Genomic DNA, 18010 nt, shown 5'->3' with positions numbered 1-18010 from the left:
ACTGCCCCCAAACTTTTTCTTTAAAATGACTATTTGATACATATTTAGATTCTTGTGTAAGTGCATTGAACTTGATTTCTTGAAATGTTTGCATCAAGGATCTTGTAATCCCGATATGAAACTATGGAGGCTCAAAAGAAACCAAAGAAAATGAAAAGCATGGAAATGAAAACGTCAGATTTAATGTGGATTGAAAGTTGATCGTTATTTTCTTTCAGGCATAAAATATTGAGCATGTTGACGAAGAACCCACCATTTACCAAGAACATGGAATCTCCGTTGTGCAATGAGGCACTAGTGGATCAGCTGTGGAAACTTATGAATTCAGGTTAGTTGTTAAAAAATGGTTTACCTTGTTAAACCATTGTCCCTACATAGCAATGCAAGGATCTCCCCAGCATTATTCATTCATTCGTTTGTTTGTTTGTTTGTTTGTTTGCTTGCTTGTTTATTTATTTATTTACTCATTCACCAAATGGCCTACTTTTTTGGTGATAGTTTGTTCACACTGCCAGTCAAAAACATGTGCCCACTTTTGACATTGCCCAGTTTTAACCCTACCTGAATCAAAAGACGAGGTGACTGTAGGAATGGTGCTTCTGCAAACATGCACGCTTCTTGGCACCTTGGTTTTACTAGACAGAGAAACACCCATACAAATTAGAGGGCAATCCTTCAAAAAGATAATTGGAAGTGTAAATGCTAAAGCGAATGTTTGGCTGCCAAGACATTACAAGCAATTAGAAATTGCTGAAAACACAATCTCCAACATTTTTACACAGAAGTAATTCTCACTGCATACGGTAGGACATTTTACTTTATTTTAGTCTATGTCCTGCATTTCTTAGTAGAACTCAGAGCAATACATGACGTTCCTACACAGTCTTCCTTCTAGTACACTGACAAGTACAGTCTCTTGAGGTTGCTGTATCAGATGCAAACTCCTGTTCTTTGGATTCTGCCTTCCATTCTAGTAAAACCTGTTGTTGCGTACAGGGTTGCCTTTTGGTCAGTACTCAGTTCATCATACTGCTAAGTATGTTAGTAATAGGAACTCTCAGTATTTTTTGTTTTCTGACTGGCTTTGGGTAGCATAGCAAGCATGCAGATACCACCCCCAGAACCTTGCGAACACTCCTACATGTTCCTATGGCATGTTCCTTCACTGTTCTGTTCAGACTTAGAAGTAGGTTGTCATGTGATAACAGGGAGGGGGAGGGGGTATTTTTCTACAGGACAAGGAACTTCATATTCCAGTAGCCGTCACAGGAGCAGAGTCATGGTATGGTCAGATTGCAGGGTTGAGGAGGAGGGCAGGGTAAGAGTGTTAGTCTGTTGGATCAGAAACAGGAAAGTCTTCTGGAGTCTATTCATCTGAATATGTTAAGACATTCACAAAAATGTGTGCCAAACAAAATTTGCTAACATTTAAGGTGCCATAAGACCCTTCGGGGTTTTGTTCAGTCACAGAATTAGAAGTCCTCCTGTGCAATGATTGATATAGCGTGGATAGGACAAGTTGCAGGGGGAGTGGGGACCATTGCAGGCAGCAGCTGCTCAAGTGCTCTAAGTCATATATGAATTCAGAATTAGTTTGGAAATTTAATCCAGTTCGTTTGTAATGATCTTGGAGAATGAGGGTTCCCGACTTTATACTACAGTTGCATTTCATACCCTGCTATTGGAGTTTGTGTTCCAGTAAGATTGATCCGTGTGAGAAGACAAGAGAATGCTTCTTCAAACACCATTTAATTAATTATGGCATTTGCTGCTACAAGATGTGGCAATGGCTGCTAGCCTAGATGGATTTAAAAGAGGATTAGCAAATCCATGGAGGATAAGTCTGTCAATGGTGTTAGTCATGGTGTCTTTAAGGAGCTTCCAGTTTTATGGGAGTTCCGGCATCCTGCTTCCCACAGTGGCCAACCATCGGCTTCTTGGAAGCCCACCAGCAAATCCCGAAGGCTTTAACTCTGTCCTACTTGTGTTCTCCAACAACTATTATTCAAAGGCAATACTCATGCTTGTAATAAACACTGGTTATATCTGACTTGCATGATACAGAAAATGTTGTTCTGGGGAAACTCTTTATACCTTTTTCTGGAAAGGGCCTTGAATAAGATACTTGTGGTTCTTTTCCTGGAAGATTCGTGTGAACTTGCACCCTCCCTCTGCCCCACTGGATATTCCTTCAGGAAGCAAAAAAAAGTTGCAGAAAAATCACCCTTCCATTAAGTTCAATTTGTTTTTTGTTTTTTGTACCAGATCCCTCTTATAGTACAAATTGGTCTCCAAAATTTGGCATGTTGTTTTATACTGCTTACTTTGAAAGTTTTATATGTATTCTTCCAGGGGACATTAATGGCTGTGTGCTCTCTGTGCATCATTATTTTTAGTGCCTCGAAGCTTACAGCTGCACCAGCAGGCAGCTGAAACCATGTGGGGCTAGATGATGAGACCTGCCTCAGTTAATTTTTTGGAAAGATTTACCAGATGTGAAACTCAGGAAGTAAACAGTTTGGATCTTTCCACTAGAGAGTTCTTGTTCCTTTTTTTTCCCCTGTCAAGAGAATTCATTATACAAAGTTAGTCTTTAACTCATTGACCTTGTTGTTATAAAAGGAGTGATAGTAAAAGATACTCTTGATTTTTTATGTATATTAAGAGTATGCATCTCATGGAATCTTTTGCCCAAATCATGCTTTCCGTAAAGAGCAATTTCAAAATCTGTGCCAGTAAGAATATTTATAAGGACCTCTTCCCCCTCCCCAGGTCCTGCTAGGTTTACTTGTTTAGAACTTCTTAATGCCTAAGAGACCATAAAGGATAACAGATCTTGGTTTTCTTATTGCTCATCTTGTGAAGGGCTGGAATCTAGGAGACGAAAACTGGTGGATTCCATAACATTCAAAAATGTTTTACAAATGCCTAATGGTGTTTACATTTTAATTTCTTTGAAAAAGCACTATCTGCTTTAATAGCAATGAAGTTGTTTGCTGATCAGTTAAGATAAAATTACCATGTTTTTGTTATTACACTAATTCTACACATGAACAAATTAATACTTCAGCAGCCTGTTTTCTTTAGATACTGTAGAAGGTGCTGCATACTTAATAAGGATTGAGTGATTTGCTAAAGAATTGGTGGGGGGAACTAATCTCTGGTTTCTTATCTTCTGGAGCGTTTTCAGGTTTGGATGACAAGAACAGTTGAGATTAATTTCATTGTGTTTTCCCAGATATTCTGAAAAGTCTTATCATGGTGAAGGGGTCTGTATATCCATAGATGCAGACTCGTGATTCTTCCATCCACCAGAGTCTGTGTCGTAATTTTCCTGTATGCTAAGTTTTGTTTAAGATATACTCCTTTTATTTGTTTTCCTCTGGAAACTGTCTACTCAATAAACTTCTAATGCAGCATACTTTCAGATACATCAAAATACTGGCCGTTTGAACTATCTGCATAGTTTGTTTGATTGACTGATTTAAAATAGTTTTACCCCACTTTTCTCCTTAGAAAAGGACCCAAAGTGGCTTACAATATTTAAGGGAAAAAAACCATGAGTCTACAAAGGTGGCATTCATCATTAGAAGGCAATATTTTAAAGCAAAAAACACTAAGAATAGAAATATTAAAAAAGAACAAACAAAATACCCCTCTTAGAAATGAGAGAGGCAGGCGATATAAAAAACACAGTCAAAGCAGTGATGTATAACGATCCATCTAAAAAGATCACGTTTAGGTAGCCTCAGTCACTGAGGGAAAGCTTGTCTGAAGAGAAAGCCAGCAGCTTGGATATTTGAAGGATCACATCACCCCACATGAGTCTTCTCAGATTTTAAGATCTTCTGGGGAGGCCCTTCTCAGAGTTCCACCACCTTCCCAAGTTGGTTTGGTGAGGGCATGAGAGAAGGCCTTCTGAGTGGCTGCTCCCAGGCTTTACAATACAGTACTCTGAGAAGCCAGATTGCCAGGCAAAGACCTTCCCCTTCAAGCAGGTTTTTAAGCTGCAAGTTATCGCAGGAATGCTGGTTTTTTAATTAGAGTTTTTTTTTCATGTTTTTGAATTTTTAAAAAAAAGTTTTTTTTAAAAAAAAAATCTTAATATATGTTTAATTTTGTTTTTTAAACATTATATTTATATCATGTTTTTAATCTGTTTGTTTGTTTGTTTGTTTGCTTACTTGTTTGTTTGTTTATTTATTTATTTATTTATTTATTTGATTTATACCCCACCTATCTGGACTACTCGTCCACTCTAGGCGGTTTTATCTTTCGTGAGCAGCCTTGGGTCCGCTATGGGAAGAAAGACATCATATAAATAATATAAACTGAAAAAATTAAAATGTGCTAATTACAAAAGATTTCTGCACGGTGCAGGTAGCGGAAGCTTTCTTGGTTATAGCCAACATGAAATGGAAAATGATGAAATGGTGCAAGTGTCATGGCAGTGGTAATGCAGAGTACAGTAGGAGCAGAAGTTCGATTTGTAACGTTCCTAGTCCTGTAATTTCTTCTTCTTCTGTAAGGCTACTGCAGTGTGCTTTTCTATTAGAGATCTTAAACAGAATCTTAGGAGATAAAAATATGTAACAGTTGGGGGATTCTCTTCAGTAAGTTCTATTATGTGCCTGTCTAGATGTTTGTTTTTAAATGGCCCTTTTGACATTAAACATAATCTTCACCTAGCCATGCTTTGTAAGTTGTGTTTTGAAATTTGAGGGTGTTCAATAAATATTTGGGACAAGCCTTTAGGGGTAGGGAGGCTGTAGTTCAAGAAAGATCACTGAAAGGGCTCTAGATCAGTGGTTCCCCACATTGGGTTCCAGATGTTCTTGGACCAGAAATCCTGGCTAGCACAGCTATGGTGAAGGCTTCTGGGATTTTTAGTCCAAGAACATCTGGTGGCCCAAAGTTAGGAATCACTGCTTTAAATAAACACTGGTTGTTCATGCTTCCCAGTATTTAACCAAAAACCTAAGGGGTACGCAAAATGAATGTCAGATCTGTTTTTGGCAGATGTTGGCCTTCCCTGTTTTATGGAGTGCAGGTTACTGGGTTGGAAGTGAGAAAGGTAACGTGTTATTAATATAACATGTGGAATTTTCTGTAGCATTAGATAGAAGGGCCAGGTGGTGAAACTGCTGCTTGATCCAGCTTGATTTAGCAACTTTGGAATTACAAATGGCTATTTGTACTGCAGAACATAAACTGTTGGCTCAAGATAAAGTTTGGCAAGACATAGATTGTTGCTAATAATATTTCTAAGTGTATCCTTTTCCAGCAGGGCAGCCTTTACGTCCCTACGCTGGAACAAGCACTGTATTTTATTAAAGGCCCATGTGTAAATTTATGTCATCCTGTTCTGCACAATTCCCTTTATTTTGGGAGTTGACCTAGTTGTAAAATCCCAGCTTGATTCTGTGGGAGATATTGATGATTATGCCAATTACTTTGCATTTGCTGTGATCAGAAATTAAGTTGCAATACAATTGTAAGCAGTAGCAACACACAAATCATTACTACTAATTAGCGTGTCCTCCCCCATTATTCTGTGGTGCATCTGTGTTTCTGTGGTGATATGTGCACATAGGCAAGCAAGCAAGCAAAATAAGTTTATTGCGTGGCACACAGGCCATTGCAACATACATCGGATAAAATGATATAAAGACTATAATATAGTCCATTAGAATATAGTACAATGAAATTTTAAAAGCCATTTAGAATCAGGTTGATTTCTATTACAACACAAAATTTTAGCATCTAAGGAGAGGACAAAGATAGATGGAAAACATTAACCAATGCTAGCAGCAAGCACCTATCACGAAGGGAATAACCCCAAGGATACAGTTATTTAGGTATTGACTTAATTGGTAGAGGCAGGGGATACAGATTTCATTTTTATCAATGTAGAGATAAACCGTGCCATACGGAAAGTGACAAATTTATCTCTATCGGAAAGGCAAAAATTGTCTCATTTCTTAAAGCCCTGGTGATAGCTTGCCCCAGAACTAGCTTGAGAATAAACACCACTTGGCAATGTGAGAAGGTGATGAAGAGGTTTTGCTTTCTCCCCTTCCTTTATAGGTACCTCTCATGACTGGAGGCTGCGTTGTGGTGCTGTTGACCTGTACTTCACGCTGTTTGGTCTCAGCAGGCCTTCCTGCTTGCCACTGCCAGAGCTTGGATTGGTCCTCAACCTGAAAGAAAAGAAAGCCGTGCTGAATCCTACCATCATCCCTGAGGCTGGGGCGAGTGGGCCGGAACCTCCCAACAATTCCAACAATATGGGTCAAATAGTTGGCTTCCAAAGTATGGTAAGCAGTTCTTGTTCTTACAGAGCCCTCCCTGGGACTCAGAGTACTTCAGTTTACTACTTTAAAAAAAAAAAATCCTCCGTTTTCTTGTTCTCATTCTGCTAATTTTGCCTTGTCATAAATCTGTTCTGTGTCTCCACCTGGGGGTATGCCTGTATTGTGTGCTTCTCTCCACCCACACTCTGCCAGTTGATTCATCATGAATACTTTCCTCGCTCATTTTCCTCCAGAAATGTGAGTTGGTATGTGCCTTATACGAGATGTAAAACTTTATTAGCAGAAAATGCTTCTGTGGGCAGTGGTAGGGATTTCAGTGGTATATGCCTCTTGGTGAACTTCAAGGGCCCTTGGCCTTTACACCTAAGCAGACATACTTTTTACTAACAGAAATATGCTCCTCAAAAGGGACAATATTAAAAGAGTTCTGTGGAAAGGTCACCGTACCTCACTATAAAGACCCAGCTGCTTTTGTAACAGTCACAATCAAATGATTTGTTAATACCATCCCTTCATTAGGCCCAGTGCTCCACTCAGAACATCCCTAAACTGTTTTTGTAAGAAATGTCCTTCATTGTATAAGGTGTTGTATTAGTAATTTGGCAACTATGGAGACTGAAATCCTTTTCCATTATATTTAACAAGATGTGTGGATTAGCTATAACTACTTCTGCAGCTGCATAGGGGATACTATGTGAATTGTCTTGAATGAATTATTGCCATTTCCATTCTTGCTGCCACTAGTATTTCTTTTAGATAAAATGCTTTTACATTTCAGAGTTTTAATTGGTTTTTCAGGAGGAGGATCATCTTGTTAAGGAAACATCAGTAATCCCCCTTCCTCATCAGCAAGGTTTGAAGCGGAAGGCTGACACACCCTTAGGATCTCCACTGGAGCCAGGCCAGATCCTTGAGAAGGCCGAAGACAGTAAAGTCAAGCTCAAAATAAGAGTAAGCCATTGGAGTTATTACCTAAAGTGATGGTTTTAACAGAGGATGCCAGACAGCCCTGTCATAAGCATCTAATGATACATCTGGTCAAATCTCATTCTTGTGTGGTGACAAGCATCATCACCTTACCTCTTTTGGAACATGCTCTGAAAAATGGTCTTAGTATCAAATAATATAAGAATAAAAATTAATATTGAAGTGTCCAGATGCTACTCTGGCTTTCTCTATCCCACAGTAATGGGGAGCTGTCATCATGTGCAGCTGTGATGAAGGATCCCATAGTCAGCTTCATTTCTTTTGTTTGTATAACATCCTTATCTTAAATGCCACAAATTAACATTCTCAGGATTTTAGTTGGTTCGGGATGCCTATCTCTGATTAGGGCTGTGTGGTTAATATGCATTGTTGGGTTTTCCCCCCATAATGTTCATGTTCTTTTGAATAATTTTCTGTAGTAAAACCTTTTCATATGTCAGTGAGTTAAAATATGTATTTAGACAGATTAATCAGCATTCCCTACATTTCTTTTCATTTTCTCATGCTACAGTTCTCAAACTCCCAAGAAGAAGAAGAGATTGATATGGACACTGTTCATGATAGCCAAGCTTTTATCTACCATCATTTGAACATGCTGGAAAGGCCATCAACACCAGGTAGGTTAAATGGTGGCAGCTCATTGGCCAGATGTTATCCTGCTTGTAAATTACATTATTCTCTTCAGTCTGGATCTTAGTAATCTCGTAGTTATTCAGGTGGAGTCTAATGAAGCTGCAAAATACTAGATGGGGATTCATTTGTTTTTTTTTATGCCAAGTGGGTAGGTAGTGTGTGCTAAATGTCATTATTATATCTGCTTTCTTTCTTAGTACCCTCCTTAAGATAATTTATTATTTATTTATTTAGAATATTTCTGTACCACCCTATATCATGGGATCTCCCGGAGGTGTACATCATAAAACAATTTAAAACAAATTGTATAAAATTTTGGTGTCACCAGTATGCAGATGACACCCAACTCTGTCTCTCCTTTCCACCTAATTCCAAGGAAGCTGTCTTGACTCTAAACCAGCACTTGGCACCAGTAATGGGCTAGATAAGGGCAAACAAACTGAAACTTAATCCAGACAAGACAGAGGTGCTCCTGGTTAGTCAGAAGGCAGGTGAGGGAATAGGGATAATACTTGTGCTGGATGGGGTTACACTCTGACAATTCAGGTCTGTAGCTTGGGTGTACTGTACTCCTGGATTCATCCCTAAGCTTGGATGCCCAGGTTTCAGCAGTGGCCAGGAGTGCATTTGCATAGCTAAAGCTGGTGCGCCAGCTCCTTGAGATATTGGATCTGGCTACAGTGACACATGCCTTAGTTACATCCTGTTTGGATTACTGTAACATACTCTGTGTGGAGCTGCCTTTGAAGACAGTTAAGAAACTTCAGCTGGTGCAAAAATCTGCAGCCAGACTACTGACTGGGGCCAGCTACAGGGAGCATATAATGCACCTGTTACAAGAACTGTACTGGCTACCAGTCCATTTCCGGGCCCAATTCAAAGTGCTGGTCACTACCTATAAAACCCTATACAGCTTGAGCCCAGGCTGCCTAAAGGACCGTATCTTCCTACATGCACTTTCTTGGCAATTAAGATCAGCAGAGGAGACCCTCTTGGTCCCATTGCCAGCACAAGCACAGCTGATGGGGACCCGGGAGAGGGCCTTGGGTGTCTGCAGCTTGGGTGTACTGTACTCCTAGATTCTCTGTGGCAGTTCCTAGACTATGGAGCACTCTCCCTCAGGAGATCAGGATGGCTCCTTCCCTTTCGAAAAAAGCTAAAGACCCATTTCTCCATGCAGGCTTTTAACAATTATAACTGAATCCCTGAACCCCATTTTAGCAGATAATTTTAATCTTTTTTATATTTTCATGTTTTAATCTTTTAATTGTATTTTAAATCATATATTATTTAATTTATCTTTTAATATTTAACTTATTGTGTTTTTGAATTATGTGAATTTTAATGTTGTGAGCCGCTTTGGGTCCCTTGTTGGGAGAAATGTGGCATATAGATAAAGCTGCTGCTACTACTACTACTACTACTACTACTAATAATAATAATACTAATACTAATACTAAAATACTACTACTACTACTACTACTACTACTACTACTACTACTACTACTACTACTACTACTACTACTACTACTACTAATAATAATAATAATAATAATAATAATAATAATAATAATAATAATAATAATAATAATAATAATAATAATAATAATAATAATAATACTCTTGAGCACATAGACTTCTAAAAGGCTAGTAGAAGCTAGCAAAGAATTCCACAAGTCATTAAATCCCTGTGATGTTTTTTTAAGGAGGGGCCGAACAATCACCTCCTCTATGTCTCTGAAATATGTTCCTCTAACAAGGGCAAATTAATTATCATAATTGACAAACTTGCCCAACTAGCTTTCATTCCTTAGGAAAGCTTTCACCATCTAAGACAGATGCAGAGCAAGTGAGCAAATTGTATCATGGGCTTCTCTGAGTGTCTTGTCTCTATTCTGAGACAAGATCAACTGAAGTTCGATCAAATATAGTCTCAGGTGGTAAGGAGACTTCCAGTCCATTGAAGAGGCATCCAAACTGGAGTGTATGTGAGCAACTTTACTCTCAGAAACTGGTTGTACTTGGTTCCAAAGGATCACTACTAGAAGGCTGTATCAGTCTTTTGATGATCCCAGATTATTCCAATGGTTGGCACTCAGGAGTGCCAGCAAAAAGGTACACATTTTTGCACAGACACCATCACAGAATAGACTTCAGATAGATTCTGTTCCACATTTGGTAGGATTTACTGTGAGTTTTTTATCCCTTGTACTTTTGCAATTATCCTTGCCCCTTCCACCCACTTCTCAGAAGATCAAAGAGATAATCTGAACCTGTTTGGTAGAGAGCATATGGCAAAGTAATTGAGTTATAGCCTTGGACAGTACAAAACCCTAAGCATCAGCCGGGAACTGAAAAGTAGATTCTTCTTCGTGGCCTTTGTGAATCACACCCTGGGTGATTCGTGCCTGCACGGAGCCTCAGCGGAAGATTCCAGAGCTTCTGCGGTAGCAATCAACACATTAGAATATGTCCCTCCCCATCCGTATAAGTACCTTGGTGCCAAGTGTCCCCTTTCAATTTCTTTCAACCGCCCCATTGAGAGCCTCATAATTCTGCTTCTGTGAGTAAAAGAGAAAGAGATCTTATTCTTTATTCCTTTCTGTTATCAATGTTTTTTCTTTTAAAGTATTAGATCAAACCATTATCATCAGAGATTTTTTTTCCTTTCCCCTCGCTCAGGCGCAGTACCCCCACTACAATCATCCGTTTTTCTTCACTTTCCATTTGATACGCTAAGTGCCTTTTCTATTTGGGAGAGCAACATAAAACTTCCTCCTGTACCCATTGCAAAAATTTTAAGCGCAGAGTTCTTCAATCTTGCCTCTCGAGGATAAAACTCCGACTTTGGGAACAATCCTTACAACCAGTTCAAGTGGCCCAACCTCCCCGTAGGGCCACTTCCCAAACCAAAGGAATGGAAAAAGCCATTACTCAATCATCGAAACAACGTCCATCGGCTACACCAGCTCATTCCAATTCTCCATCTGCATCGTCTAAGACCTTGAAGACACACAGATCGAAACCGTCAATACCAAAGTCCTCGACTTCGAAAACAACTTCTAAACATCAGAGACCTACTGAAGCTGCTCCAGCTTCAGAGCCTGTTCCTCTTAAACAAGCTAAACAGTCTAAGCCAGGGGTCAGGGAACTTTTTTACCTTTTACCCCCCAAAAAATTTATATATGCCGACATTACCCCCTTGATTCGAAAGGAAGGAAATCATACATTATTTGAATTAAAAATATTATCGAATCTACACAGGCTGTGTACTGAACTAGCAGGATGCACCAAATTTGATAAAGATGTGCACTATTTTTTCTGGAACACATTGCACTCCAGCCATGGTGTGGTATAGGGAGTAGTAAGGTGTCCAACATGCCTAGCAAGTTGCATTAAATTTTTGCTAGCTTGCAGAGGATTTAATCATCATCAGTGGTTTATTTATTTATTTATTTATTTTATTTATTTGATTTTTACCCCGCCCCTCTAGACCATGTCTACTCGGGGCGGCTTACAAAATAAAACAAAACAGTATAAAAATATATAAAATCATAAAAATTACAACTACAGTTTCAATTTAAAACAATTAATTTAAAGAGAGGATTACCAAGATGGAATAGCAAAGAAAAAGAAAAAGAGAAATACTTAATTGACTGGAGGGAAGGCCTGCTTGAATAGCCAAGTTTTTAACTGGCTTTTAAAAACACCCAGCGAGGGTGCCAGCCGAATTTCTGTTGGAAGGGCGTTCCACAGCCGAGGAGCCACCGCCGAGAAGGCCCGGTTTCTTGTTTTTTCCTTCCGGGCCTCTCTCGGCGTCAGACCCCTCAGCCGCCCCTGCTGGCTATGTCGGGTGATTCGGGTAGATCTGGGAGGGAGAAGACGGTCTGCCAAATATTGAGGTCCCAAACCGTTTAGGGCTTTATAAGTGATCATTAGCACTTTGAAGTCAACGCGGAAACGGATGGGTAACCAGTGCAAAGCAGCCAGGGTGGGGGAGATATGCTGGTGTTTTCTCACCCCACTAAGGAGCCTGGCTGCTGCATTCTGGACCATCTGAAGTTTCCGCGTCAGCCTCAAAGGCAGCCCCACGTAGAGTGCATTACAATGGTCTAATCTCGAGATTACGAGCGCATGGACTAGAGTAGTGAGGGCCCCCCGATCAAGATATGGTCGCAGCTGGGCAATCCGCCATAGATGAAAATAGGCGGAGCGGACCACGGACGCCACCTGGGTTTCCATGGTAAGCGCCGGGTCCAGATGTATTCCCAAGCTGCGGACCTCACTCTTTGCGGCAAGGGTCGTCCCTCCAAAGGAGAGGGAGTCACCTATGCCGCTGACGGTTCCCAGAGTGGTCCTAGCAATGACATGCTTGCTAGAGACAGCCAACGCAGAATTGGGGGGTGGGCTTTCCCTACCAGTTTAATCATTCTATGTGTGGTGTGCAAAAAGGAACAAACCAGGCTAAAGGTCATGTCATACACCCTGGTGCCACAGCCCAATATCAAAGGACCAGTGTGCTTTTTTTATCATCATCAATGGAAAACTCAGCAGTGGCCAGAGGGTTGGAAAAGATCAGTCTACATCCCAGTCCCAAAGAAGGGCAGTGCCAAAGAATGCTCCAACTACCATACAATTGCACTCATTTCACATGCTAGCAAGGTTATGCTCAAAATCTCCAAGGCAGGCTTCAGCAGTATGTGGACCAAGAACTCCCAGAAGTACAAGCTGCAATCCGAAGGGGCAGAAGAACTAGAGACCAAATTGCTAACATGTGCTGGATTATGGAGAAAGCCAGAGAGTTCCAGAAAAACATCTACTTCTGCTTCATTGACTATGCAAAAGCATGGCAGAAAGTGAGGACTTAAAGAACCTCTTAATGAGGGTGAAAGAGGAGAACGCAAAAAATGGTCTGAAGCTGAACATTAAAAAAAAACTAAGATTATGGCCACTGGCCCCATCACCTCCTGGCAAATAGAACGGGAAGATATGGAGGCAGTGACAGATTTTACTTTCTTGGGCTCCATGATCACTGCAGAGGGTGACAGTAGCCACAAAATTCAAAGATGCCTGCTTCTTGGAAGGAAAGCAATGATAAACCCAGACAACACCTTAAAAAGTCACCCTTCTCCCCTCCGCCTTAATTCAGTTTCTCTTTTGCTTGACTGCCTGTTCATTTTCAGTTTTGAGTCAGTCTGTCTCTCTCTCTCTGTGTCTCTCTCTCACAGACACGCACACACACTCCATTTCCTCCCTCCCTTCATTTTCTACAATTACATACATTTAAATAAGCCTGATGAAGTCCTCGGTTTCTCGCACCTTTCTTTCTTCCCTCCTTCCCTTGCTTGCTCCTTTCCCGCCTTCTGCTTGCTCGCATTCATTTCCGGAGGAAGCAGTCATTCAGAAGCCCCAGATTGATTGATTGATTGCCCGGGGCTAATCCCCACCTGTAACCAATTAGGGAGGCTTATCTCTCTGATCTACTGAAAGAATGGAGCATTTAGAAGTGCCCTGCTGCAACGAAGAAAGTAACATAGAGTGGTGCTTACAATTTGAGGTTTGGCTGCAGAGGGTGGGGGTGGGAGGAGGGGTAGCACTCTGCTCATTACCCCCAGAATTTTCACTTTTACCCCATTTGGGGTAATTTACCCCTGTACCCCGACCTATGGTCTAAGCCTACAGACATCCCACCACAACCACAACTCTCTGAATCAATTTCGGTCAGGTCTCCCTCAGATGATGACAGACTTCCATCCTATCAACCCTGTTCTCAGTCTCCAGAATGGGATGATAGAGTTGACCGACTAACGGCTCGACACCGTTCCATATTTGATGCCCTCGGATCACCCACCAATCCCTAACCAGAACTGTCAACATCAACAAACTTGACAGCTTGCTTCACTGCATGTTGTTCAAACCCACTCTCAGCATGCACATTGGATTGCCATTTGACGTGACCAGTGCTGTGCTCGACAAACTATACCGACTAGTCGACCAGGTGTTTTACCTGGTTTGATAATACCATCTAGTAGTCAGCCTACCTCTCGACAACCATTGGTGTTGAAGCGGCCACATCACAGAGAGGTGCCTATACCTCAACCTGTTCACTACTTAGTATCGAAAAAACCTCGGATGGTTGAGCAGATTTCATCCACACGTGAGGCTTTTGCAGCCCCAGCCTCCCAATACTTTCCTATTACAGTGACGGAAATCACTGTTCATACTCTGCATCGACAGTGTCCATTTATTCTACTGCTATGCCATTGTATCAGCAACCTCCGTTTCGACATCACAGAGACACAGGCTCTGATATTGACAACCCTTGATATTCATTCTGGTCCATGGACACACGCTCCATTCCGTTACATCAACAGAGTTCCTGTCTTCCGGTAAATCCAAGTCATCAACCCCAGCACCATTATGACACCGACCTCAATACCGAAGTCCATCCCTACCAATCGAGGTCCGTCGATGCTCAATCACCATCTTTTGATGTCAACGATCCTCGACATTGACGGATGTCCATGGACATACCACCTCCATCTTTTTTTATCCTTAACCGGTATTACTACGAAACTCAGCCTCTCAACACTGAAGTCAATTGACAGTCTGTTGACTCCAGATGCAACCTCGATGGCTCTGACCATGGATCTCGGTGACAGACTCCATCAAAAACGGTTACTGCATCCACTTCTTTGAACTTCCTCTGACAACACACATCGTTACTCCTCCATCACAACTCCTGCAAGAAGAAATAACAAATTTACTTCTCAAAGATGCCATACAACCTGCCTATGAAAACATCAGGGTTTTATCTCGCTATTTCAACATAAACAAGTTGGAGCTACTAGCCATCATAAAGGCCTGCAAGGCTTTCAGAAACCTTCTTGTAGGAAAAATTGTACAGATTGCCACCGACAACACCATGGCAATGTACTACATCCTGAAACAAGGCAGCACCCACTCCCCAGGTCTCCTCTACCTAGCGATCGACCTCTGGGAGTGGTGTCTGCAACATCACATCTGTCTTACAGTCTTAGACATCGCTGGTGAAGACAACAGCCTAGCAGACTTGCTCAGCCATACAGATGCCCAAGCTCACGAGTGGGAACTAGATCAGTCGGTATTCTGCCAACTATGCCAGAAATGGGTCACACCGACTCGCAATCTCTTTGCCTCCCGAGTGAATCGGAAATGCCAACTCTTTTGCTTCTGAGCAGGAAAAGGATAACATTCCCATGGAGACGCATTTGTCGGCCACTGGCCCATGACTGTTACCTGCCTTTTTCCACCATTCCCTCTCCGCCACAAAGTTGTCATCCATCTACAACAAAACAAAACCAATGCCATTGCTATAGCTCCTTGGTGGCCAAGACAGACTTAGTTCCCAGTTCTCTGCAGTCTCTCCATCAGGCATCCGCCATCTCCCCCGCCTGTCACACTTTCTCATACAGAACAACTCCCAAGTCTAACACCTGGACTTACATGTTCTGCACCTGGCAGTGTGGAGGATTCTCCCTCGTTAATGAACATTCTTCATCATACCAAAAAAACATCCACAAGAAAAGCCCACCTGTACAAATGGAAGAAATTTCAATCCTTTACTAAATCTTCCTCATCATCCTCCATCAATCCATCACTTTCCACTGTTCTCCGCTTCCTCCTAGATCTCAAATCCAAGGGCCTCTCCATCTCATCCTTGAGAGTCTACCTTTCTGCAGTAATATCATACCAACCTCCAAATTCTCCAGCAACAAATGTCTTCAAACATCCAACAATGAAATTTTTCTGAAAGGTCTCTCTAATATCTACCCCAATACTCGACATCCTTCTCCACAATCACCACTAACTCTTGCTTTGAAACAGCTTACCAAAGCTCCTTTTGAGCCATTAGCTACAACTGACTTAAGACTCCTCATCTTTCAAACAGCTTTTCTCATAGCCATCACCTCAGCTTGATGAGCTAGTGAATTGGCAGCTTTAGGCTATGATTACCCTTATCTACAATTTTTTCCTGATAAGGTGAAGTTATTCATGGACATTTTCTTCGTCCCCAAAATTGTCTCTCAATTTCATCTTTCCCATCTGATTGTCCTTCCATCACCATTTTTTCCGTCACTACCTTCAAACCAAGAAAAAATACTCCATACGTTGGATGTCAGAAGAGCTATTGCTTTTTATCTCCAACGTACCCAACCTTTTAGACAGTCATCTCATCTCTTCATAAGCCATTAGCTACCCACAAAAGGCCATCAGGTGACTTCCCAATCTATCTCCAGATGGGTTGCCTCTACCATTCATTTGGCTTATCAACTTGCTCGACAACCAACCTCTAGAGTGGTTCTCCCTCACTCCACCAGGGCAGTGGCAGCCTCTTCAGTCTTTCTCTGTGGCGTGCCTCTTCTGGACACCTGTGCCTCTGCCACTTGGGCACAGCCATCCACATTTATGCGTCACTATAGACTCGATCTCTGGCAGAAGTCTGATGTGGCATTTGGATGTGCTGTTCTAGCCTCTACCTTGGCCTGACACCCTGCCTCTGGGTAAGACAGCTTATTAGTCACCCAGGGTGTGGTTCACAGAGGCCACAAAGAAGAATGACAAGTTGCCAACCTGTAATTGTAATTCTTCGAGTGGACCTCTGTGATTCACACATCCTGCCCGTTCTCCCCTCTGTCACGCCATTGTTTGCTTACTATTAAGCAGCGGTTGACACAACTGAAAGGGGACGCTTGGCGCCAGGGTACTTATGCAGGTGGGGAGGGGCATATTCTAATGTGTTTATAGCTACCACAGAAGCTCTAGAATCTTCCGATGAGGCTCCACGCAGGCGCAAATCACCCACTTGAACTACAATTACAAGTCGGTAACCTATTGATTTAATCTCACAGAAGCAAGTTAGTGATATCTGGGCTTCAACAGCCTCTGTAGGCAGAGGCTCTGAGAACCCAGTGCTCTACATGACTTAAGTCTGTGAATATTTCATTTTATTTACCTATTCATTTTGGTAAGCTGCCATGAGTACAGTTTACAGGGAAGCAGATAATGAACTTTTTATATAATTAGACTAAAGCTTTTGGGAGAAGCAACATGCAACCACATTTTTCCCAATTCAATGATTTTTGACCATGGGGAGAGGTTATCTCTCAGTGGTAGAGCATTATCACATGCATGGCGGAATGTCCAGCCTCTAGGGTCTTCAGCTAACGTGAATTTTAGGTGACAGGGCTGGAAAAGACCTTGAAGATTCCTGCTGGCTGGGGGATTCTGGGAGTTATACTCCGGCAATGTAAATTTTTGAAGCTCTGATTGCATAAAGCAATAGTGAATTAGAAGGACCACTGCTTTGACTCAGTATACAGGAGCCTCCTATATTTGTATGCCATATTTACTCTGTTCAGGGAGTTTGGTAGTTTTTCCACTGTTGTCTTTTAAGACAGTAGTTTTGTTTTACAAGTGACTTCAGCCTGAAAGCAAAGGACTATTCATTTAACCCGTGACTGAGATAAGGTCTGAAATCTCCTGAGTATGCGTCCAACAATCGTTGGTTGCAGAGGTGTGTTAAACAGGCATCTCACTCGGCTTTGTAATTCACTAAATAACAAGAGGGTGGCAGTTGATCTGAATGATTTATAAATGGATTGAATTCAGTTGTGAGGACCCAGAAGTGGCCTCTAGGATGCTTATGTCTTTTCTTTCCAACTATGACTGGTGTTTTTCCTGTCCCAAAGCCAGTTTTCTAACATATGCTTGTACTGTCTCCACGGGGTTCTGTAGGGAAAAAAAGAGATTGTTTTATTTTGCTAGAAATACTTAGCACATTTCTTCTGGGAAGTCTTAAACATGATTTTCATACACTGACAAGGCTGTATGATAATTCATACAGTTTTTCTCTGTTTCAGACCTGTGTAATATGATTCTTAAGATTTATGCAGCTCGTGGACTTTTGATTTGGATCTTCTGATAATCCTATGTTTGCATTCATACTACCATGAGCCGTATATTCACAAGCAGTAGACAGGGTCAGCCTACCCTAATGTGTGGGAATCTTTATTGAGAGAGAAGAACTGCTAGTA

The 18010-nt window shown here is 41.4% G+C and overlaps 1 protein-coding gene across 8 annotated transcripts in view; it reads left to right on the top strand.

Moving 5' to 3' along the window:
* TAF2 (TATA-box binding protein associated factor 2) overlaps positions 1–18010 on the top strand; it is a 96326-nt gene that overhangs the window by 41611 nt on the left and 36705 nt on the right. For all 8 annotated transcript variants that reach the window (XR_012086987.2, XM_072999278.2, XM_078391616.1 and 5 more), the window contains 4 exons: positions 219–328; positions 6088–6317; positions 7113–7265; positions 7813–7918. Coding sequence is in view for 7 of the 8 variants with exons in the window: in XM_072999278.2 (XP_072855379.2) it covers positions 219–328; positions 6088–6317; positions 7113–7265; positions 7813–7918 (599 nt within the window). In the remaining variant the exon portion in view is untranslated. The remainder of the gene's footprint in view (positions 1–218; positions 329–6087; positions 6318–7112; positions 7266–7812; positions 7919–18010) is intronic.

The sequence above is a fragment of the Pogona vitticeps genome, chromosome 4 (assembly GCF_051106095.1).
Source record: "Pogona vitticeps strain Pit_001003342236 chromosome 4, PviZW2.1, whole genome shotgun sequence".
NCBI classification, from domain to species: Eukaryota; Metazoa; Chordata; class Lepidosauria; order Squamata; family Agamidae; genus Pogona; species Pogona vitticeps.
This window is presented reverse-complemented; position numbering and strand designations above follow the sequence as displayed.